A 25,522-nucleotide genomic window follows, 5' to 3' on the forward strand; every position below is an offset into this window, starting at 1 on the left:
CATTAATGAGGAAAAAAAATTAACTTAAATGATTTTAGCAAATGGCTGCAATATAACAAAGAGTGAAAAATTTAAGGGGGTCTGAATACTTTCCGTACCCACTGTATATATATATATATATATATATAATATGAATTTTATGAATAAAAAAAAAATGGATTGGAATGGTGTTGGTGTAGAGTGATTACAGAATACACTCATGCATTCCGGTCATCAGAAAATTGTGGCATCCCTCAGCAGTGACATCCTGTTAGCATTTAGCATTTAATCATCAACTGTCCAGAAACAATTCAGGAGAGACTCTAAAAGTCCACCATCCATTGTCTGCGGACTGGCTTGTTATCTTTGTCATAGACAGAACATTTACGATTCAGATTTATTAGTCTTGACCCCATGGATTATTACATAGGACTGTGCAATGTCAGGATGGTGTGATGAGTGAAAAGAGGCCCCTGATCAATACTGCTCAAGTGCTCTCCATTTAGGTAATGGACACAGAGTCATAACTATCCACTCTGAATGAAGTGCCATAGGGTCACAGGGTGATCCTTTGTGTGAGACAGGAAAGGGATTTTCACCCACGCATTGAGGTAGAGCGAGAAGTTGGTTCCTGCGTGAATTCCCGGCTCCCTACAATTTAACGCCATTCTCAATGGTGCTCCGACTGTAATGGGCCGTTGAAGTTACGAGAGCATACAGAGCAGTGTCGTTAATTTGTGGGTCAGTGTTTTATAGGGTATTTTCTGTTATGCCCTTTTATTTTTATTTTTTTAAGCAAATGACTGATATACAGACACCCACGTTGTTATATCAGTAGAATTCATAAATGAGCTTGCTGTATAATTTCAGTGAAACAGCAGAGCTATTTAACAGCTGCATTTCCCCATGTTAGAAATTAAAATGGAAATCGAATGCAAAAGCATAACCTGTTAAACTAACTATTTGCCTTTCTTTTTCTCTTTGTCTCTCTATGTTTCTCTGTTTCGGATGACTTGTGGAATTTCCTGCTTAGGTAAGAGAAAGCACATTCTTTCATGCCCAATATACTCTGTTGTTATATATAATTGCCTAAAAAATATTCACCCTAGAAGGATAAAAGTTTGTGTATATTTTGTATGTATCGTGTCAGACTGCAAACAATTTTTTTTTTAAATTTTCAATAAGGTTTTTCATGTAAACATTAATGCAATAGCTACGTTCACAACAAACAATATTTTTACAGCATTTATTAGTCTTAGAAAATATTATTTTCTACATATATCTACATAAAAATATGTCAACATACATTAATGCATTAGGAACCAACAATTAACAAAAATGCTAAAGTATAAAATATATATATATTTTTAATATATATTATAAAAATATAAAGTAAAATCAACCAAATTTAATAAATACTGAGTACTGCTAATACTTTAATAACGTGTTAACTCACAACGCGTTAATGTCACTATTGTAACATGTTAGCAAAAATCATTTTCTTAATCTTCTTAACAATTTTGCCTTGTTGTCCAGTTAAAAATATCTAAACATTTTTAAAACAAGATTAGTTTAGAATCTCAAAAAAAAAAATGCAACTTGAATTATTTTTCAACCCATTGTCTGATTTTTTTTGAAGCATAAATTTAAAATTTGGTGAGGTTTTATGCTTAAAACAAGTAAACTTAATATATACAGTGTATTTTTTTAAAACAAGTCTTAATACCTTACACAACTATGCTGAATTCATAAATTCATCTTGTTTGAAGAACGTTTAGACATTTTTACTGGACCGCAACAATAATATTCAGATTTCAAATTTGATTTTTAGCAATGCGTCACCATTTATGCCTTGTCACTTATAATGGATTAGCCCATCTTGTCCCTCGCAGGTAGAAGTTCTCCTGTTTAGCAAAACAGCACTCAAACATGTTTGCCGCTAGACGACATCTGCGGCATGTTAACTCCGTTCAGTAAAAACACGTGCAAGCCCTGTAATAAATAAGCAGCCCATGGCCGCACGCTAACAAGCCCAAGCCCAACAACATGCATTAGCCATGCCACGCTCTCTCTGAAAGAATGCCGTGTGTCTGGAATGCCAACCGGCCACAGAGACGCAGTAAGCAGATGTGCGCCTGCCGGAGGCTCATCTGGCTCCCCTCTCTGAACCTGCGTGATGTGGGAGTTATTGATGGGTAGCCACCGTGTGCTGGCAAGCGGTGCGGTCATTAGCGAGGTACTAGTGAGAAAGGAAGAGAGAGAGAAACAGTGGGAGGGTAAATGTGGGAGTGTGTGGGAGAAAAAAAACAAGTCTTTCAGGACTCATTCATCAAATAGGTCCACTGAACTCCCCTCTGGACATGATTTTTAGACAGACTGAGAGAGAGTGTGTGAATAAGAATCATGGGTACATGGCATACAGTCTCTGTCCATCAGTCCTCACCTCTCAGGAGATTACAGATAGCCCTGAAAGTGGGTCTGTGCCTTGTGTCAATAGTCAGCTGTTTTGTTACAGGATTATAGAGGTTGAAGAAAGAAGCGCATATACCATCCTTTGGGATTGATGCTCCATCTGTCAGAAACCAAAGGTCTGGCGTGTCTTTTATAAAAGGCGCCCATTTAACGCCGCTGTCTGAAGTTGTTTTCTGTTTGTGCTTGTTTGTTTCATGCGAAATTGATTCATTCAATATATTTTTATAGCTCTGCGGAATTCCTTATAAAAATTCAGTCCTCTCCCTTTGAAAGCACATCGTTGTTTTATTTGGGTTTGTGTCTTGTAGAAATTGGACCTTATTTGCTATTTTGTGGTTTGTGAATTCATCTGCTCTGCTATTTTACCATTTGTGCTCACTTTAATAGATCTTTTTTCTCTCATATTTAAATATCAGGTAACTTTTACTTAAATTGAGCTGCAGAATTTAAAGATGGATCCCTAAGGACCAGCATTAGAGCAACTGTTGGGCCAGCTGTCCTCCCTCTGGCCCGTGGAGGGGCCACGAAGAGTTCTTATCCGCTTAGGTCAGGGTTGGAGGTGTGGAGAGATGAGACTGAGCCAAACCATAATCAGGGTTCATCGGTGCCTTCTGCATTCCCACCAGCCCGAGGTGTCCATCTGAAGAGACAAACAGTCAACACGGAGGGTCCTCTCCTGGGCCACAGATTAAATTTCCACATTCCAAAGATAAACGCAGGGGTCAGTCCTCAACGTTGCGGAGGCTGCAACACATTTGCAGGTCCGCTAACGAGGGTGTGCTAGCCAAAATGCAGATATGCGTATCTCCTTTTCATGTGTCATTGACAATATCTGTTTGTGTTCACCTGTCATGGAAGACTTGAAGTCCTCTCAAGGAAGAGTGGGTGTTTGGGGCCCTAGCTGCAATTTTTGCAAAATTACACAGTTGATATTGAATGGAATAGTTTTTTGTTTTTTTTTAAATCCAGTTTTCATGTTGTTCCAAATGTAGTTTTGAAAAATTAGATGTTATGCAAAATGTCCAAGCTCTTCTTTTCCGTGTAATGAGACAGAGTCTGGTTTACACTCCAGCACAGTAGGCGGCAGTATTGCACCTTGACGTTGGTTGGCACTAGTCATAAAATGGAAAAAGGAAGACAATGATGCAGTGTGTGTAGCTGTTTTATCAAAAAATTTAGTATCAAATTTTTTGTGTCAAAAATGCTTGCTTCAATTCATCAGTTGTTGATTGGATGGAGACAGGTTTTAATGCAAGTTTGCAGTTAATTATAAGGTGATGGGTCCGGTATATGTCAACAGAGAGAAGTCCGTCATTTCATCAGAAAATTGAGGTTTGACATTTTTATAAAAAATTGCAATGAGATCAGCGCCGATAGCCTTGCGGGCAGCTCGTCGGCATGATGTGCCGTTGCGCTACGGATGTCCTGAGTTCAAATCCTGGCTCGAGGACCTTTCCCGATCCTGCCCCCCTCTTTCTCCCACTTTGCTTCCTGTCTCATCTACATTGTCCTATAACAATAAAGGCAAAAAAACACCAAAAATTAATTACAATGAGCAAAAAGATCAATAACATTCATTTAGAAAATAGATAGGGTGAATTTTAGTTTCAGGCTGACTTTACGTCACTCTTGACTGAACATTTTCCCCTCCAATATAGTTTTTGTGCTTGGGTTTGGTTCGAACAATCAAACATGGTACATCACAGGACATTATGCTAAACATCTCCTGTGGTATTGCAGTAAAAACCCACACAGGTTTGGAACGACGTGAGTAAGTAATTTTCATTTTTCGCAAACTGTTCCTAAGCTTTCAGGTCTCTGTAGCATCTGATTTTCACAGTATGCCACAGCGAAACTGCCTGTGCATGATTCATGCAGATAAATGAATGCTATTGTGCTTATTCATTCTTTTGACCTCTCGCACCCTCGCATACCTTCATTCATCTTAAAACGTCCATTCGAGGTCACTCCTAGAGTTTAAATTACGGGAAATTCTGAGCCGTGCATCTTTCAGCACCAGCGTCATTGGCACACTTCGCTTCCTCGTTTTCTGTTTTTTGCCTGCAGCGACGTGGCATCAGATCAGTTGGTTTAGGAAACCTTCACACCTGGAACAGTGCTGTATTGTTCTGCCACACCCGTGAGCAAAAAGAGGCTTCCTCTTCTCCGTCTGGAGTCTGGTCCCATGAGGCAACAGCATAGGCCATTGATAAAACGCCCGCTTTCTAGCTCTATAAACTCTCGACTCACACTAGTTGAGCTCATCCCTCTGGCCTGGTCTGACAACTCAGGCTCAGTTAAGACTTTTCCATGGCATCGATTCCTGTTAACTTATGAGCATATGTGTGGAACACGGCTTATTAGACGTGAATGGAGGCAGGGACGTGCTGGGGAATGTGTTTGTGTTTGGAAAGCTGCCTGACACTCATTTGTGAGGCAGTGAAAAACATTGGCAGCCTAGAGGTGCCTGAGCCGACTTCCCGGTCTCGTATTTCAAATCCTCTTAGATGAGGAAGATGATAGTGCTGTGAAATGGAGATGATTATGTTTACTCTAAACAATGCATAACAACATGCACCGGGATTTCCTTTAAAGCTAGGAGTCTACGGCATTCTCTCCTATTTTAATGCGGTTTGGAGCGTCACATGGTGTTTTCGCCCATTTTTACCTGCTGGTACGTTGTTTTTGGTTGACTTTACAGTGTAAACAGTTCTTTAAGCCTTTAAATCTCCACAGAGAAAGAGCCATTTATCTCTACCTGTTGAGCGACAAGTATAGACTCAGAAAAAAGAGTGTACTAAAAAGAGTATAAGCTCTTTCTATGCGTGCTAGGGTGTTTCTTTCAGGCTGCTGTCATTTTGAACATATGTTGGCATTTCCAAGCCCTTCACAGAACTGGAATTCACTAAACCTCTTTTCATTCCATCTGTGTACATTCAGATTTGAGGAAAATAGCTAAACATGTGGCGTTTGTCCTCAGTAAGAGGTGTGTTTGTCTCCTGGTTGACATGTTTGGTCAGAATGGTGTTAAATGGCTCAGCAGGAGTGACTGCATTAAGACCTGGCAACCCACATATAAGCCTCCACACAGCACACCGATGCTCATTAGGCACTGACAGCATCTTCAGAAGACATGAAGAGAAAGCGAGTGAGAGACTTGGCAGTACAGACTCTGTATGGGGTCTGGTCACTGGCATATGTAACTGGATCCCTCGGCATGGGAATTTACTGTAGCTTGAAAATAAAAATAAGAGTAGAACTTTTTACGTCCCTTAACGTGCCTTACATCTGTTTGGCATTTAAAAACATGAGACTTAATACTAAGTTTCCCCCCAAATGCACTTTAGGAATAAATAAAACATTCAGGTTTTACAGCTGCGTCGTCTTCTTGTTGCCAAGCTTTATTTTGAAAGGCCTGAAGGTCCAAAACCTGAGCTGGAAGTCTTAAATTCAGAGATGTGGAGGAGGAGGAGTTTGTGCAGCCAGATGGTGCTAAATACTGATTAAACCCTGGATCTTTGAACCCCGTAGATCTCTCCAATTAGCCATTGTGTGGAGGACAGAGTGCAGTGGAGAGGGCCAGGAGCGGCCCCCTGTGAGTCCTTAAGCCCAGCTTTGTCACCTGACACTTCCCCCGTGCTAACAGGCCTGCAAGAGTCTCTTCAGAAGACTTTAAAACATTCGAGTGGGTGAATTTCAGTGTGACAAGTGTAGAGGGACAAGAGCCAGCAGGCACAGAGGAATGCTGGGGGACTCTGCGCTCAATGCAGGAGGAACAGCACGAATGCGTGTGTCTTTGTGCGCTTTCCCCGGTGTGGGTGAGAAAGCTCAATGAATGTTTGGATATCGCTCTTCGGTTGCTAGATCTTAGGTTCTTACTGCAGATTTTTAAATGTTTTCCAGTGTTCCACATTAGATCTAGAGAAATTTCAGTCATTCTATGAAATAGGTGCCGTTTTTAGTTTGATAAGATGATTTTTTTTAATAATGATTTTTAACATTCTAGCAAATAATGTGTTTAAATATATTAAATACTATTAAATATACAAATAAAGCATTAAAAATATGTAATATTAAATATACACTGTTTAACACTATTTAAATAAGACATTTAAGATCTATCTATCTATCTATCTATCTTATTAGATATATATATATATATATAGATCATTATAGTTATTTTAGTAATATATTACTGTTAATTTATTGTTTTGTATTTATTATTATGTTTTATTTATTGTATATTTATTTATAAGTATTTTTATATATATATATTTAGTAATATATGCTGGGAAAAGTGCTTTATATAAATAGTTCATATTATAATTTTATTTATAGGTATTTCTATAAATATCCACTTTTCAACTGTCAGTTGTTCACTATACATATATATATACATATACATGCATATATATATATATATAGCTAGATAGATGAGGGACACAAATGTCACTGGTTCTGTTGAGTCCCCCTTATTTTTCCATGCTTTATGTCCCTCTTTGACCTCTCCTTTTTCTTTTTATAAATCCTGGCGTCTGTCCTCCATCTGAAGGTGTAGTATAGTGTCAAATCTCTTGTTAATGCTGACCTGCTTTCAATTAGTTTGGAGAGAAAAGAGGATTAGCTCTGTTTTACCTGCTGCAGGAAAAAAAACACATCATTGGTCTGCCTGTGACAGCACTGCTTAAGATCTTTCACTGAGTCCATCAATACTGCGCAGGGCGGCTTGCCAAGACCTGTTTCTCAAATAAACCCTGTACCACTCGCTCAGAATGCAACCCATACCTGCCTTTGTGCGTACCATGCTCCAAGTCAAACACACACACACACATACAGGTAAATCCCACTTACCACCCATCTGTAAACTTCACCCTCCCTTCAATATGCTGACTGTGAGTGATCGCTTCTCCTTCTGGGGCAGAAAGTAATTCCTCTGAAGGGTAAATAAACTGGGAGAGCCTTTGTCTAGTTAACTCAAGGTCTGCAGAAATTGCCCAACAGTCTGCTCTCTATACCTGTTGAAAGAAAAATTCACCCTTGATTTAGTAGAAAGCTAACGCCTGCGGAACAAACAAGAATGTTTCCATTATAACACCTTAAGGACCATGCGCATTCATCAAATGTTGTTCAAAAGGCTTTAGTGCGCTAGCTTAAAACCTAAAAACCAACATATCACACCAGTGAAATTGCTGTCCGAGTCATTCTACAACTAAACAAGGATGTGCGTGTGGAGTTCCTGTGTTGATAGACACTCGGCGAACAGCCTGTTGAGAACCTCTGTATGCATGTTAAGTGCGCACTAAAAAAACTCAGTAATGTCTGTTGACTGACGCCTGTTCGCACCGTTTTCATGCTCCCAACAGTCCTCTGGATGCTGTGGTTTGCAGAGCGAGGCCAAGTTGCTATCTCTCCATACATCACTAAATAGCTCGTGCTGACATTGAACTAACACAAAAGCCGATGCCAATGCTTTTCTTCGAAACACATTATAAACAGCTCCCCACAGCATATAATCGTGCTCGCCCATTGTTAATAATAGAGCAATTGTAAAACCTGTTTTATTCATTGTAGCACAATATGTCTTTATGTATGGTTAAGGGGGCCTTGTGTACAGGCAAAAGCTGTAATACAGTCATCTGTCCGTTTCCATGTGGGGATGAACATGCCTGTCATTCACAGAGGTTGTGTATTAATACACTGCTTTGTTACCTCCTCTCCTGGCCTCACTCTGTGGCCCCCTTATGCTGTCCGAGGGCCAAGGCCACTCCATCAATCTGTTAAAGTGACAACAGTGGAGGCCTTAGCTGTCTAACAATAGCAAGGTAACTACCACATACCATGGACACGTACATGAGACCACAGATTAAATTCGGCGCTGTGCTGTGATGCTAATCACTTTAGCAGGCCCAGACAGGCCACTAAAGACACAAATATGGATTATGATATTGACAGAGGACATTACTCAGGGTTGACGGCATATTTAATTTGATGGGAATGCAAACGAGGCTGTGAGCTATAGTCGCTTGTCTTAATTTACATACTTTTACATACTTATTTTTATCCCAAAACGGTTCATATATATACGCATTTTGACTTTGTACATTCTACTAAAACAAAAATAAGGGATTAAATATTATCTGGAAGATATTTGCTTTGTATTAAGCTTAAGATTAGTACCATTATTATTTTATTGTATTATGTGTGTTCATTTTTCTGCCCTTAGAGTATGTTTTCATTTACTTTTTAAAAATATTTCATTTAATTAATTTTAATTTTTATTTTATTAATCTTTTAATTTTTAAATTCCCTTGAAAAAATTTCAATTTTATTATTTTATTTTCATTTTATTTACAATTAAATTATATTTGATGTATTATATTATATTATATTATATTTATTTATTTAATTATATTTATTTTTACATTTTATATTATTGTGTTTTTATATTATATTAGTAGTAGAAATACTTTTTATATATTTTAACATGCGTTTCACAAACAATAGAAAAACAATTCAGCATATCAGCAAAAACACAAAATATTATATTATATTATATTATATTATATTATATTAACACCAATGTACGATCTATCAAACAGGCTGTATTTCCATTCTTCATAGCTCCATTTCCATTAAATTTGACATTGTTCAACTTGACCTCAAAATTAACATTCAGAAGGCCAATGAACTGCTACATACATTCAGAGAATTTAGCATGACAATGTCACCTTTGCCAAATATGACTTGAATTTGTTCAACAAAAATATATCTCTGCCATGGATTGGTTACCATTGCATGGCAGCCTCTAATTCATAACTTCAAAGAGAACCGCAGCATTCCATATTCCATCATATTCCACTTCATAATCCAGGATGTTATGTTATGATGTCAATCACACAACCACAGCCCATAATAAATATTTTCCTCACGAGGACTTGTTGAACTTGGAGCCCTTGGCTCTTGAATGCAGATAGCAGAGGAAGCATCAGGAATGAAAGGAAAGCGTTCCCTCCACTAAAAACATAAGATCAGTCAGACACGGAACGTCTTGCTGCAGAGCAATATATACTCAACTCACTGTTTATTAACTCGATCGTGGAGATAAGAAACATCTGTATGACGGTTCCGTCCCTTCATCTTCGGTTGAGACAGAGGCAGGAACACCCCGCTCTGATTTATGGAAAGTTTTTTTTTTTACTTGAATCACCTGTCATCAGATGGAGATTATAAATCCTGCTGATTATATGGACTGGGGCTGCCCATACCCAGACTGCCTCAGTGGAGGGAAAATGAACTTTCCAGAAGGGTTCCTTCCCAGAATGCTATTTGGCGATGCTGTCCGTACAACACAATATGTGGTGCATCAGTGAGCTAATCCTTCCCGGTCTGTATGAGGCGAATTCAAATTAGGTCTGGAGGTATTTCTCGTCCAAAGCAGTGAGAGCAGCATATCTAGTCAATACCATTGGTGCGACATATGGTACATGCATACGATCCCCCCCTCCCCAGGGAATACATATTCAGCTAACTTTTTCTTTTGTTGCAGGCTACCGTTTCTGTGGCGGTATTATGGCACACTGATGATATCAGTAATACCATGGTATTGTTTGTTTAGGGATGTCCTGGACTATGCAAATAGATTTTAGAAGCAGGAAATGTTACTTTTAATGTATTTCAAATTTGCATTCTCTTTTTGAAGTCATGTGTAAAAATGTTAAAACATTCTCCTGAATTAGCATGGCTGCATGGCGGTTATACTCCAAGTTTTCTGTCTCCTCTCTGTGTATGTGTGTGTGGCTGTTTGTTGGCTCTCGGCCCTGCAGGGTGTGTTGGCTGATGGAGGAGGCTCTGACAGGGCCGCTGAGGGTTCTGATGAACTGGGCTGGATGGGGGAGATTGAGAGCACCAGGTGTGGGGGGCCTGAGCACGGCATGCTTGGCACTCTGAGGGGACTCTATGTTTAGATGTTACATTACGTTACATGTGCTGTTTTTTCTGGCGCTGCTGCGTTTGTTGAAGGTAAAAGCGCTTCCATGCCAGCCTTTAGGCCACCCTCACGCTCTCTCCCTCCAAACCTAATATAAAAACAGCATAGTTGGTCAGTGTATGTTGTGTTTTAGATGCTGGTGGTCCTCATCATGGGATGCTGATGTGCTTCTGTCTCCACCAGGCTGCTTACCCAGCTTCCTTGGTCAACCAGTTTAAAATAATAAAACTATAAATTTTATAGGAAAATGTTGTGTACATATTCTATATAAAATTTGGTAAACACTTTATTTTAAGGACCAATTCTCACTATCAAGTAGTTGTTTATTAGCATGCATATTACTAACATTGTTTGTTTATTAGTACTCAAAAAACATATTAATGCCTTATTCTGCCTGACCATATTTTAGATCTTCTATTCCTACCCCATACTTAAACTTAACTACCTTACTATCTATTAATAAGCAGCGAATTAGGAGTTTATTGAAGCAAAAGTCATAGTTAATAGTTCGTCTCTAAGGAGAATCTTGATTCAAAAATTGTTACATTTTAAACGAGAATGTTTTTGTAATTTAAAATATAATTATAATTTTAATATGTAATATTTGATCATATACAATTTTAAATCTATATTTTCATTAGGATATGTAGGTGTATATGTATATAGACTACTGTTAAAAAGTTTGGATTTTTTACAATTATTTTTTTAAAGAAATTGATACGTTTATCAGCAAGGATACATTAAAGTTACAAGTAAAGACATTTATAATGGTACAAAAAGGGTTTTTATTTCAAATAATGCTGTTTTTTCAAACTTTCGATTCATCGAAGATTCATAAAAAAAATGGATCACGAAAATATTTGCTATAAAAATATTGCACAGCACAACAGTTTTCAACAATAATAATAGGAAATGTTTCTTGTGCACCAAATTAACATATTAGAATGATTTCTGAAGGATCATGTGACACTAAAGACTGGCATAACAGCTGCTGAAAATTCAGCTTTGCCACCACAGGATAATAATAATTTATTCATTTATATATTTTATTGTTTACTTTTGTTTTATAAATTGGTGCCGGGTGAATCAGAAACTTAGCCTAATTATACAATGCTTCCTTTCCAGGGAAGCCAGACAGTCGCCATACCTTCTTCACCCACTCTTTTCTCTCATCCCGTATGGTCTCACAGCGCAATGCCACCCTGATGATACATGAAAGTCTGACTTTCTGGAAAAATACCCTTAGTAATACTCCCACACAGGACTTTAATAGGACATAAACAAAACGTGTTGTGCTCTGGACTATTTTAAGTCACCCATAAATCAGTGGGAGAGCATTGTGGACAATTAGCAAGGGCTGCTGATTGAAGCCAGACTTTGTGGCTTGCTAACTGCTGCTCCTCTACTTTTAATTGATTCAACGTTGTCTTGATTGGGTGCAGATCGGCTTTGCCCAAGGCACTGTAAAACGACCCGGGTGCGCAATGGCCCCTCTGGGAGAGGTCAGATCTCCAGCCTGCTGTTCATGTTTGCTTAGATGTCCGTAGTCTGACTCTTACCCTTTCCTCTCTCTCGCTTGTGCTGCTGAGCTGTTGCTTGTTTGTTTTTCCTCAACAAATAATTTGTTCTTCTTCGCATTTGTCTGTTCAGTGTATAAATTTCATGTTATACACTCACTAGATGAACGACCCCAGGGTCAGCGCCGTCATTCTATTCGTTCTCTTTTGAATATGGAGGCCTTCATTAATAATGGGCGAACCATGACCTCTGACTCTAGTCCTGACCTCACGTGGTCTCACTGTTGCATTAAAGCCACTAGAGTATATTTGGTGCCAAGCACTCATGTCAATCTAGTTATTTGAGATCTGTAAAGCATCTACTCAATATTCAGTTGCAGCAGTAAAGAGGATCCACTCAGGATAATGAGGTTTTCAATCTAAACAAGTATGTTATTTATAAGTAGTACGTCTGCTTGCACTCGTCCGTGAAGTTCAGAAGGCCGCAGGGTGTCCCATTTGCAACCTTTCGCCATTAATACAGACTTTTCTAGGGATGGGTAAAAATATTGATTTTCTCAATCTCAATACTGATTCTTAAAGGCACAGTTCACCTGAAAACGATTTTCTCACCCTCTTGTCTTTGTTCATGTCTTTCCAAACATGAATGGTTTTTTTCTGTAGAACAGATTGAACAGATAATACTTTTCTGTTCTGTAGAAGGTTTCGAATGACATGAGGGTGAGTAAATGATCATAGAATTTTCATTTTTGAATATTAGCGTTTACGTTTTTCAACCAGTATAGCCTGATTCCCCAAAAATGACTCTTAAGTTAAAAAACACAAGTTATCCATTTGAATTGTTTAGAGACACTGAGATTTTTTCATGTAACCAAACTGACATTACAAAAGAAATCAGAACTCAATCTAAATTAATCAAAATCTGAACCAATTTGAATTGAGAGTTTGTGAATGCCAGATATGAAGGTCAACTGTTTATATACATTTGTTTGTGTGTGTTTATCAGCCCATAGGATTAACCACAGGATATTCATTGTTTGATGAGTGACATACCATATGGCACTCCACTAATCACAATGACACGAGAGCGGGACGATTAACCTGTGGCACCGTGAATACTTTCCACATATCATACATGTTAGACAAGTAGCTATCTCATCCGAGACCGATAGTCCCGTTCTCACTCACTCATGTTCGCTTGCTTTCTTCTATCCACACATCCGTGCTCAAATATCTAGGCTTTTTTCTCTAATCTGTTGCTGAATGTCCTTTGCCAATGTTTCTGAAATATAGACTTGCCTCCCACAAACACCAATATGTTTTTAATGTAGCGAGCCATATATCTTGTCTCTTCAAGAAAATCTCACACGGAGTGTTTTCCATGGGAAACTTGCAGAGAGGCGGCTCTTATATGCATTTTTCTCCCCTCCTTCACCTTCATCCGTCTTTTGAGGCGTTTGCCAAGCCAGCACAGCTTGAAGTCCTGGCAGGCCATTGTTTGTCTGTGATGTTAATGCTTCTGGGCAGACATTCTTTTGGAAGGGGTGAATGAGTGATATCTGAGGCGTTGGGAGATGTACCATTGCCTCCCCACTGAATGATGGGACAACTGCTCCACGGCTGGCCCGAGAGCTGTAACCTGAGGAGGAGAACCTCCATCTGTGCCACTGTGAAAGGCCTGGAGGGCTCGAGGCTTAGCTGACCTACACCCCTGGGAGTCACGTCAGTCATTGCCTCAAGAGCGCCCTCTATGGGAAGTTGTAAGGAGGTGCGCTTAAAGGGGTAGTTCACCCCCAAATTACTCACCCTCATGTCATTCCAAACCTGTATAACTTTCTTTCTTCTAAGCACAAAAGAAGATATTTTGAAGAATGTTTTTGTCCATACAATGAAAGTCGATGGGGTCCAAAACAAAATCGACAACATATATTCTTTTGTGTTCCATAGAAGAGGTTTGAAGTTGAATTGTCATTTTGGTGAGTTCTCCCATTAATAACAATAATGCTGTTTTGTCCAGAGGCTTGTCTATGTCAGCTTGATATTTTTGCCCATTTCTTCCATTCTTTGGAAAATCAATGCCAGCTCCTCAGAGTTCTTTTGATTTAATTGGCTTCCGTTGGAAATTCTTGAGTGAAGAGCCTCCTTCATTTTTCATTCCATTGTTAAGTCTGAGGAGTCTGACCTTGGGATGAACCAACTTTAATCATGAACTCCATGAGCCCATTGCCTCCCGGTGTCCTGCCTTTCTTTAGACTCTGGTCTGCCCCGGTCATCACCCATAACACCCTGTTTGAACACGTAGAAAAAGAGCGATGGAGAGAATAGACTGAATAGGAGCATTATCGTTATGGGAGGTTTTTGTTGTAGAACTTGTTCTGATGCAGCCATGTGCCATGTTTGTGTTAGTAGCCTTGATAGAAATAGCTAATGAGCTTCTTTTTTAATCCTAATGATGAATTGGCACAGCATTGTGTGGTTTATTGACCAGCTGGCCCATCGCTCTTCAAGCGCATGAAAGAAAGCCCAACATTGATGAGCTGTTTGTCTGTTATTGGGTTTAATGGGGTCAAATCTCTTTATAACCCACTGGAGCTCATCTGATACACATTGAAAATGAATTGCTGAGGTGGCATTTGATTTAGAGGCCACATAAGAATATTATAAACTGACACAATGCGACTCAATCCTCTCACTCATTGATTTTTCTGACACGGACATAGAAAAGCACTCTGTTGCACTTAGGTGTTGTTGTTCAGAGAGCTAATATGTTGTTGTCTGGTCCTCTAACTTTGGGAAATAGTTATTTAGTATCCTCTAGCAAAGATATTTCATATGATAGACAGGTGAAAGAGCATTAGCCTTGACTCAAACCAGATTTCACCGTGTATTTATGTGGTTGGCAGGTGCTTTTATCCAAAGTAACTTGCATTGCATTGAAGATTGACTTTTTTTTATCAGTTCACGCATTCCCATGAAATGAACCTATGACCTTTACATTGATAGAGCCATGACTCTATTCTGTGACTAATTTAGAGCTTAGTTTAAGATGATCAATGAAAAAATGGTAACACTATACAGTAAGGGCCAATTTGTTAACAATAGTTAATGCATTGGGTATCATGAACTAACAATAAAGAATAATGTTACATATTATAAATATGCTGTTTATGTTGTTTATTGTCAAATCATGTTTGTTCATAATACTTTAAATAATATAAAAGTACACTGCAGTCCAAAGGTTTGGGAAATTACAGCAAGGATGCATTTAATTGATCAAAAATTACATTTGTAATGTTACAAAAGATTAGTTTTTTTTTTAAACTGTTCTTTTGAACTTTCTAGTTTCTATTCATCAAAGAATCCTGCAAAAATGTATCATTGTTTCTGCAAAATTATTAAGCAGCAAAACTGTTTTCAACACTGATAAAAATAAGTAATGTCTTGAGCACCAAATATGTATATTATTGGAGGATCATGTGATACTGAACACTAGAGGACTGGCTGCTGAAAATTCAAATTTGCCATCACAGGAATAAATTACATTTTAAAATACTGTAAAATAGAAAACAGTTATTTTTGTAAGAGACTTTTGTCAACAACAAAAAAAGTATATGTAAAATTAAAATTAACTTACATTATTTAAATGTGTGTTTCTTGTTTTGTAATGTTTCCATGATCCTATGCTCTGGACACCAGTTTTGGGAAACTGTATAACCCTGTTGATTTTTGTCAGCACTAGACTGAATCATTCCACTTTAAAAGATGACAGGAAACACAGGAAGCCAATAAATGTAATCAGGAAATAGCTTTGTTTTTGCCAGTACCCAATGACAAAGTAAAAAGACATGTTTGCATGTTACACGCTTTCAAATGCCAGATTTTAAGCTGGAAACATTTGGACTGCGCGATCGCTCAGGTAGTATGTTTTTCACAGCTGAGCTTTTGCTTTCCATTCAAATGATGTCGCTCCCAAGAGTAGTAAAAAATAGTTGTTCAAAATAGCCCTAAAGTGTTTGCAGATTTTGAGCAGCATCTATACACATCCACACACTCTGCCAAACATGCATACACACACATACACCCGCACTCAAACCACCGCCAAGCCGGCCAAACCTACAGGGAAACTAAGTATTCCAGCAGTGCGTTTGAAATCCACATAATGATAATCTGATGGGTCTCGAGCTCCATCTGCTCTCAATAGTCTTTTATTGTCCGTAATGAGTGGAAATCTTTGTGTCAGCATGCCCAGCTGTGCTTCTGTCCACAGCAGGATCGCAACGCTAACCTCACATTAGCCTGGAAGCTCATCTGGCTCTCCCCAGGGTTCCTACTGGGTGTCCACTAGCTTACACCCTAAAAATTCCCACCGAATCCTGAGCATCCTTCACGTATAAGCCGAGTCATGTTTGCTCAGTTTTGGTGTAAAAATAATATTTTTTGCAGTGACTCTAAACATAGCTGACCTGAGCATATCCATCGTCACTATGGCGCCTATGGGAGTCTATGTTTTTTAAATCACTTCCTTGTCGAAATGAAGTCGTGCACATTCCATTGACATTCATATTTGGTTAGATCCTCCGGAGGTCATCTCGATTTACAACAAACAAGGAATAGTTGGCCGTTTTGGCACGAGAGATGCACATTTTTTCTGCTGAAGCATTCCTCGGAGTGCCATATTTCAAGCTGTCATCTCTCGCCCATGGAAAACTCATTCTTTCAGGCGTATTTAAAGCATCCACGTCAACGACAGGATTATGAATTTTCCTCGTGATCCTCAGTGAGCCCTAGCGGACTCGGATTGGATGATTTACGTGCTTTCACATTTGCGGTAATTGCTCTCAAATAAGTGGCTTCCTCCAGAAGTGGCCTTTCTGAAGTAGGGGCTCGATGGCTCGTAAAACATACGAATGAGAGTCACTGAATGGCTAATATTTCATATCATATATACTCACTGCGGCCTTTCTTTTCGCAACAGGTTCTACCGAGGAGACTACCACATCGACGTATGCATTAACGATTATTTGGACGTATACTGTCCCCACTACATGGACACGGTCCCTGAGGAGAGAACGGAGCACTATGTCCTCTACATGGTCAACTACGATGGCTACAGCTCTTGCGACCACACGGCGAAAGGTTTCAAACGTTGGGAGTGCAACCGGCCTCACTCGCCCAACGGGCCGTTGAAGTTCTCCGAGAAGTTTCAGCTTTTCACACCGTTCTCACTGGGATTCGAATTTCGGCCAGGCAGAGAATATTACTATATCTGTGAGTATCATGTTGATTTTTTTTTGTGTGCATTAGTGATTTGTCTCTCAATGGTGTTTTAATGGTTTCTGTATCTAAAACCAGACGCTGCACATGTTAAATAGATTTGTTAGATTGGCTTTCGGTTTATACGTGGAAAAAGTTGCATTGCCTGGAAAAGGATGTTGTATTAGCGTCCTCACGGAGGATAACGCAACTCAAGTCTTAATGGTATACTTTTAAGACAAGTATCTGATTACGAGCATTAAGGAAAAGAAGGCATTGCCAAGTATGACTTTGTTTTTCAGGAGTCTTGGCAAATAGGCTACAAGGAAAGCATGAAGCTCAGGGAAAACATCTTGGTCTTCCTCTAAAGAGTCTTTGTTACAAACTCCTAGTCTCAGCTTTCGTTTGCTCGTGAGAGGGCTCTTAAAAACAAGCATCTAAACCCATGTTTTTACAACTGGAGTCAGATCCCTACAGGGCGGGAGTGGGAAGACAAAATAAGGCACAGGAGTGGTCCGACTGCTCAGGGCCGCGATGGGTTCATTTATGCAGGCGCACGCAGGAGATGTGGAGCATTTGATTTGGCGGAATCCGACCTGATGATCTGACAGATCTCATGGGCGCATGAAACGATGGACATGTTTTTATGAGATGTGAAAGGAAGGAATTGGAGAATGAGGAGGGGGAAGTGGTAAAAACAGGAGATACGTACATGGAGACTGAGAAAAAAGGCAGATAGGAATGCATGGTACATAGCATTTATGGATTAGATCCCAGCAGGAGATATGGATGTTTTGCATGAATGTGGGTGTCTATCGGAGACGTTGCAACATAGTAAAATTGACTTTTTTTCCTGAAGGCCTGTGAGTAAGAATAATAGGATGGGAAACATCTCGACTGAAGTGATGGAGCTGTCAGATACTATAAAGTGTTTTACAGTTAATGCGAGTTGGAAAACAAGGATTCGTAGCACACGTCTCACTCCTGTGTGACTCAGTGTCATGATTCAACTGTTACGGGCTCTCTCAAGAGAGGAGGAAGTTTCTCCATTTGTGCGGAATTACGAGTAAAGGGAACAAAATAAACAGCGTGTCAGTCTGATCAAGTTGAAGCATTGCATTTCAGAGTGACCGCACAATGTTATAAAGTAGACAGCGGCTTTCAGTAACCTTGATCATATCACTACAATTAGAAATAGAAAGCAGAAGATATTTGAATATATTGTAATACCAAGCTATTTGACTAAATTAAGAAATAAAATAAATAAATAAATGAATTAATTAATTAATAAAAATGCAATATAAATGGCAAATTAATTTATCTATATGCTGTAGTATTTCTGTTTTTAACAGCTTATATGTAATAATTTTAAGGGAAAAAAATTGTCATAGAAAGCAGAAAATATTTGAATATATTTTGATACCAAGCAATTTGAATAAATTAAGAAAAAAATGAATAATATTTATAAATAAAAATAATACAATATATATGCTAAATTAATTCATCTATATGTTTTAGTATTTATTTAACACCTATTTTTAACAGATATTTTAATATATAATTTTATTGAAAAAAATTGTCATTGTGATTAAAAAGAAATTATGATTTTTTTATAAATTTATTGTGTTTGCTGTTACATTTTTACATTATTATTTACAATTATTTGTACAATTATTTGTAATGTATGTGTAATGTATGATGTAGTGTAAAATGTGTTGACTATATATAATATGATATACTATTTAATTTTTTACTTATTTTTATATTTTTATATTTTTTCTATTACTATATAAAATAATTGTATAAATAAAATTTGTTGTCTATATGTTTCTTTAAAGAGTTTCTTTTTATATTTAGTAATATATACTATTTAATTTTCAGTTTTGTTTTTTTTTACATTTTTTATAATTTGGTATATACTGTGTAGAAAATAATTTTACAGAATTTGTTTTGTCTGTAAAAACAGTAGTTGCAGTTTTTATATTTATTTATTTTTTAAATAATTTGATACTGTATATAAAAGAATTGTATACATATATATTTTTTTAAAATACATCATATAGCCAGAGGCAAAACATTTCTTAATTTTTTGTGTATTTAATATTTGAAGCAAGTTTTCCTGAATCATTCTCTTCATTAGTTTGATGTCTGCCTGTCATGATTTGGTTAGACAGAATGTCTTTGTTAGCCGGTGTGTCGGCTAATCATTCTGAGTGAGGGGTCGCTCCAGGAGAGCAGAGGGGTGACAAGCGCGGTCTCTGTGCTGTCAGTCAGCGTGCCCGGCCCGCTCAGGAAGCGATCAGGGGGGATCAGAGGGCCCGGCCCCGCAGGTCAAATGTGAACATGCTCTGATGACTGCAGTTGAACTTACAATCCTGAACGGCTCAAGGCAGCATGTTTTTCCAATATGGCCGATGTGGAAGTCTGATCTTAATCTCAGAGGATAGAAATCCAATTTCAAGGGAAGGATTTTAGTCGGCCTCTCCCTCCTGCGCGAGCGGGACCAACGGCAGTGCAGGCTGTCTGATATGAGCCCGCTTCAAAAGCCCACGACTGCTATTTGTAGTCTAGTCCCTCCATCTTCATAATGCTGTAAGGTAAACCAGAAACATTCCCACTTTGTGCTTAAAGCAAGACCTGATTTGTAGCTTTGATAAGAATCCTGTAGTTTGCGGTTTGCTTATAAGTGGCGTTGTCGCTACCTGAGCCAAAATTATTCCCCGCATTACAAAGCGCTCTCAAAGCACTCTAGAATGGGCGAGAAAAGAGACGGGTGCGCATCTTATCTCAAAGACGGAGCATCAATCCATCTTTCCCTCATTTATCAGACTTCTCGGTTACATCGCATCTGATCTCTCAACCCATAGCTGGAATGGTGGTGTCTGGGAGGTTTATTGCCCCTGGCCGTCTGCAGCTCGGGTGGATCTGGTGTCGGCCGTGTGGGAAAGGAGACGTGGATGAGCAGCCCGGGCCATGACAGTGTAGAGTGTCTTTGAATAAGCAGGGTTGGTGTAATAGTCTAGTCTTAATGTCTGCCAATGAGAGGTCAGTTACGCGCCGCATGCTGACAGCGAGGGAATTCTGATGACTGACAGAATGAGAGTTTGTCATATAAGCGACCCATGAAATCATCCTAATACAGCTGGGACTGTTGATTATTGTCACAGTTTATGTTTAAAGAAATTCGGCGAGAGCCTTGAAATTAGAGATGTGTTTTTCTTGCTGGCATTGAGCATTCATGCAGTCACATTTACAGTAATCAGGGTCCAAAATGAACACACGTCAAGTGCAAATTGCAAGTAAAAATTGGCTTTGATGAGTAAATAATGAGTGACGGGTAACTTTATAAGGAACTGCAACTTAATACTTGGTTGAAGTCGAACTGTAAGAGTAACAGCCTGACCTTGAGCAAACTGTTTACTAAAGAAAACTTTTGTTTTGATTTTTACCTTACGTAACTGACCTTTTCTTCTGCAGAACTTCATGTGGCAACACATATGTGAAATATTTCTTACTTAAAGTGGGAGTCCACACCAGAATTAAAGTTCATTCATCATTCACTCACCAAACATGAGTTTCATTCTTCTGTGAAACATAAAAGATGATCATTGTAAGAATATTAGGGCTATGTGAAATCCGTTTAATTTTTTTCCAAATTCATTTTTTTCCGTTTTAATTTTTCTGGATTCCTTTTTTTCCATTTTGGTTCAATTAAAAAATATATTAATCAAAAAGCATGTCTAATTAATTGAAATCATGAATTTATTAAATGTTTAGCAAAAATTACATTTTTAAGGTCCTATGAAATAAGTTTGATTTTTTTTTCTCAAATTCAGTTTTATTTTGACCAAAATCTGTGTTTTGCATTAATTTTTTGGATTCCATTTTAATGGTTTCATTAAATTTTAATAATCAAAACATGTCTAATTAATTGATTTTATAAAAATTAATTTATTATTATTTTATTGACTTCAGTAATGCTGTGTTGTGTATTTACATTTTTCTGGTAAACACCTTTTTCTGGTAAATATTCCTTAAAAATATTGTTTTAATAATTTTATTATTAGTAGCAGTACTATCATTATATATTTCTGTCACAGTTTCTTCAAGTTAAACTGAACATTTATTTTGAAGGGTTGCTGTGAAGACCTTTATGTTTATATATGGTATGGCGATAGTTTTTTCTCAAAAGAAAGCATAATTTTATTTACCAACAAGGCAGGTAGAGTAAATGATGACAGAATATTCATTTTTGGGTGAACTGTCCCTTTAAATGTCAAGAAAAGTAAAATTGTAGCAACTAAATCACGAAGGGGCCTTCTTCACATTTATATGACAGGTAGCAGTTTAAACTGTGAAGACTGATCTAGTACATGATGCTGTTACAAATAAGCTGATATTTATTTTATATTTTATGTTTATATTATTTATTTCAGTTGTCCTCTGTTTTATTAGTGCTATTTAATAGTAGTTTATAAAGCTATACATTTGCAGGTGAATTGAGTGTTACAGCTTTATACATATTTGAGATTAGCCATATTTTATATGAATTTACTTTGTGTAATAAAAACTGGCATAAATAATCTGCGTCATGGTTTTGACTACTAGAGATTTCTTTAGTGTGCAATGTTGCCACTGAAATGCGGAGTTTTGAATGTTTTTCTGTGGGTTCGCTGTGGTTTTCATCAGTCATGAATCCCTGTGTAGAACAGCAATGTTCACTCCTGCACATCTTTCATCCGCAGTCCCCTCTCCCAGCCCACATATCCAAATGCCCACTGCGGGATGGCATCCTATTAATGTCTCTGGGCAAAAAGTTAATTTTGGACTCTGACAATACTGATGCACACTCACGCTCGGCAGTTATTTATTGTGGTAGTAGCCAACGATGTACAACGGATTTGTGAAGTGGTGTTTCCAATCGACACTGGGATCCCGCTCCAAACTAGACCAGACTTGAGGAATGAGACAAAAGCAATTTCACCCAAATCAAAGGAAATATGCTTGTGGGGACATGATTAAGGGTTCACAAGCCCCCAGTATGTCAGTGTAGACAGCACATAAGCACATTGATTTAACCCAAGCTCTCCCCACAGTCACGAGGGTGTGGGGATGAGAAGAGAGACAGCAGATTAAGTGCAGCTGGAGACCCCACACAGCAGGGAATCATGGGGGTCAAGGCTAGAAGAGCCATGGTGCATTATGGGAATGTCTGCAAGCTCAGAGATGAGCCAGCCAGCTAATGGGGAAAAGAGTTATAATTCTTTTCTTCCAACATGTCTTTCTCTTGTTTCCTTTTCTTTCCTCTACAGGCAACTGATCCTGTTATAGCTTCATCTTGACACTTTCATGGTGGTTTAAAGTGTTAAAAAGATATATGGGTCAATGACAAGACACTTTTTTTAATCTTTTAATTTATTTTAAAAAGTACTTCAAAATGCATAACTTAAATATAATGACTGTAAAGATCAATGAATCTCTTAAAATATCAGATATTTTGACCTTTTTATAACAAGACTCCAGAAAACGTAATATTGTCTGAGAAATAACAATCCATGATATTTATATAGTAATGAATCATACATAATTTTTTACATCAATTTCTACATACATTTTAAATGCATCTAAAATCATATTTCTTTACATTACCTTAAAGTCATGTGAATAATATATTTATAAAAGTTTATCAAATATATATATATACTGTATATATACAGCGGGTAAAATAAGTATTGAACACATCACCATTTTTCTCAGTAAATATATTTCTAAAGGTGCTGTTGACATGAAATTTTCACCAGATGTCGGTAACAATCCAAGTAATCCATACATACAAAGAAAGCAAAACAAATAAGTTCAGAAATTAAGTTCTGTGTAATAAAGTAGAATGACACAGGGAAAAAGTATTGAACACATGAAGAAAGGGAGGTGCAAAAAGGCATGAAAAGCCAAGACACCAGCTGAAATCTATCAGTAATTAGAAAGCAATCCTGCCCCTAGTCAGTGGAAATTAATTTGAACTGGTTCAGTCCCAACTGATGGCCTATAAAAAGGTGTCTCATGACCAACGTGTCACACAAGAATCATTTCATGATGGGTAAAAGCAAAGAGCTCTCTCAAGACCTTCACAACCTTGTTGTTGCAAAACATACTGCTGGCATTGGTTTCAGAAGGATTTCTATACTTCTGAATGTTCCAGTGAGCACTTTAGGGGACATAATCTGGAACTGGAAAAAACATCATTTCACCATAAACCGGCCACGACCAGGTGCTCCTCGCAAGATTTCTGACAGAGGAGTGAAAATAATTATCAGAAGAGTTGTCCAAGAGCTAAGGATCACTTTTTGAACTTCAAAAATACTTGGAATTAGCATGTACAATTGTTTAAAAGAAAACAATAAGTAATGCACTCAACCGCCGTGGCCTGTATGCACGCTCACCACGCAAGGCTCTATTGCTGAAGAAGAAGCATGTTGAAGCTCGTTTAAAGTTTGCTGCACAACATTTAGACAAGCCTGTGAAATACTGGGAGAATATAGTCTGGTCAGATGAGACCAAAATTAAACTCTTTGGATGCATAATACACACCATGTTTGGAGGTCAAATGGCACTGCATATCACCCCAAAACATCATGGTGTAGCACTGGCAAAGTTCATATAATTGAAGGAAGGATGAATGAATGAATGATGCATTTATATAGCGCTTTATTGTGTATTGCTGTACACCCAAAGCGCTTTAAAATCATGTGGGGGGGTCTCCTCATCCACCACCAGTGTGCAGCATCCACTTGGATGATGCGACGGCAGCCACCCTACAACGGTGCCAGTGCGCTCACCACACACCAGCTACAGGTGGAGAGGAGAGAGAGTCATAGAGCCAATCAAGTGAATGGAAAAATGTACCGAGGCATTCTTGATTAAAAAATCTGCTGCCATCTACCAGGATGATGAAGATGAAATGAGGGTGGACATTCCAGCGAGACAATGATCCCAAACACACAGCCAAGGAAACTCATTTGGTTTCCGAGAAAGAAAGTAAAACTGCTAGAATGGCCCAGCCAATCACCTTACTTGAATCCAAAAGAAAATCTATGGAAAGAACTAAAGATTAGAGTTCATAGAAGAAGCCCATGGAACCTTCAAGATTTGAAGACTGTTTGTGTGGAAGAATGGGCCAAAAACACACCTGAGCAATGCATGCGACTAGTTTCTCCATACAGGAGGCGTCTTGAAGCTGTCATTACCAACAAAGGCTTTTGTATGAAGTATTAAATAGCTACTTGTGACATTTTTAGTGTCATTACACTGAATTTTTTATTGAAAATGATATCATTTGATACCAACATAAACTTCTGAGAACTTGCCATATGCATTTCAAAGCCCTTTACTTTTCTTTATCATAGCCACTTATGTTCACTGACCCATATATTTTCTCAACAAACCCAGAACCCTGAACTCATGAGGTTTGACTGGAAGAGTCCGTGTAAGGTTCAGTAGTTCACAGTCACTGGTGATATGGTCTATGAACTGAACAGAAGTCATTTGTATCATCACAGCTGATTACAGAGCTTTTAGTGGCAGGTGTTTCTTTCGGCCTGTGATCTGTCATTTGCAGCTGTTGATGTTACTAGCCGCCAGTACAGCTTTAAGTAGCAGGTGTTGATGTATGTAGTGACCAATCAACATCTAAGAGGCTTGTGGAAAGGCCACAACCAGTAGAGGTTAGGAAAAGAGCTCGAAAAGGTTTAGCTCAAATTTGCTGTCCAGTAAAAAAAAATAAAATACTGCTGTTAGTGATGTCTGTGGTCAAGATAATGGTGTTCAATAAATATTTCCTGCCAGTAAACAAATTTAAAGAGAGACTAATTCATCATCCTGCCACTAACGGAGCGTGTGTGCTGTGAACATTAGTCTTAGCTTATTTATCCTGAAGTTTATTGTAAAATAATCAAAATTTCAAGCATCCAACCAGAAAAACAAGACATCCAACCCCTATTTCTTTCCATCAGGAAAGAGTCACAGTGGAATACATGTCCACATCAGTGAAAGCGAGCCTCACCAATTGAATTATCAAGAACATATTGCGTTAGCTATAAGGAAATTGCATTTTGTGCAGTCCGTGCTCATTACATTGAGGCTTTGAAGGAGGAGATGTATTGAAGTGCGTTGCATTGCTAATTACTTTGTCACCTTTACGCCCAGTGTGATCTGTGGGTAAAATACCAAGCCTTTCTTTCCCCCTCACCCCACCGGTCCTCATTTGCATCGCTCACTGACTTCGCCTGATTGCATTACGTACTGCATAAAGAGCGGA

General features: G+C 38.2%; 1 protein-coding gene across 1 annotated transcript in view; it reads left to right on the forward strand.

Moving 5' to 3' along the window:
* LOC107706503 (ephrin-A5b-like) overlaps nucleotides 1-25,522 on the forward strand; it is a 59,414-nt gene that overhangs the window by 29,315 nt on the left and 4,577 nt on the right. Inside the window, exon 2 of the mRNA XM_016510233.1 lies at nucleotides 16,931-17,223. Within this exon, the coding sequence (XP_016365719.1) occupies nucleotides 16,931-17,223 (293 nt within the window). The remainder of the gene's footprint in view (nucleotides 1-16,930; nucleotides 17,224-25,522) is intronic.

The sequence above is a fragment of the Sinocyclocheilus rhinocerous genome, unplaced genomic scaffold (genome assembly GCF_001515625.1).
Source record: "Sinocyclocheilus rhinocerous isolate Xijiao unplaced genomic scaffold, SAMN03320098_v1.1 scaffold1405, whole genome shotgun sequence".
In the NCBI taxonomy this organism is placed as follows: domain Eukaryota; kingdom Metazoa; phylum Chordata; class Actinopteri; order Cypriniformes; family Cyprinidae; genus Sinocyclocheilus; species Sinocyclocheilus rhinocerous.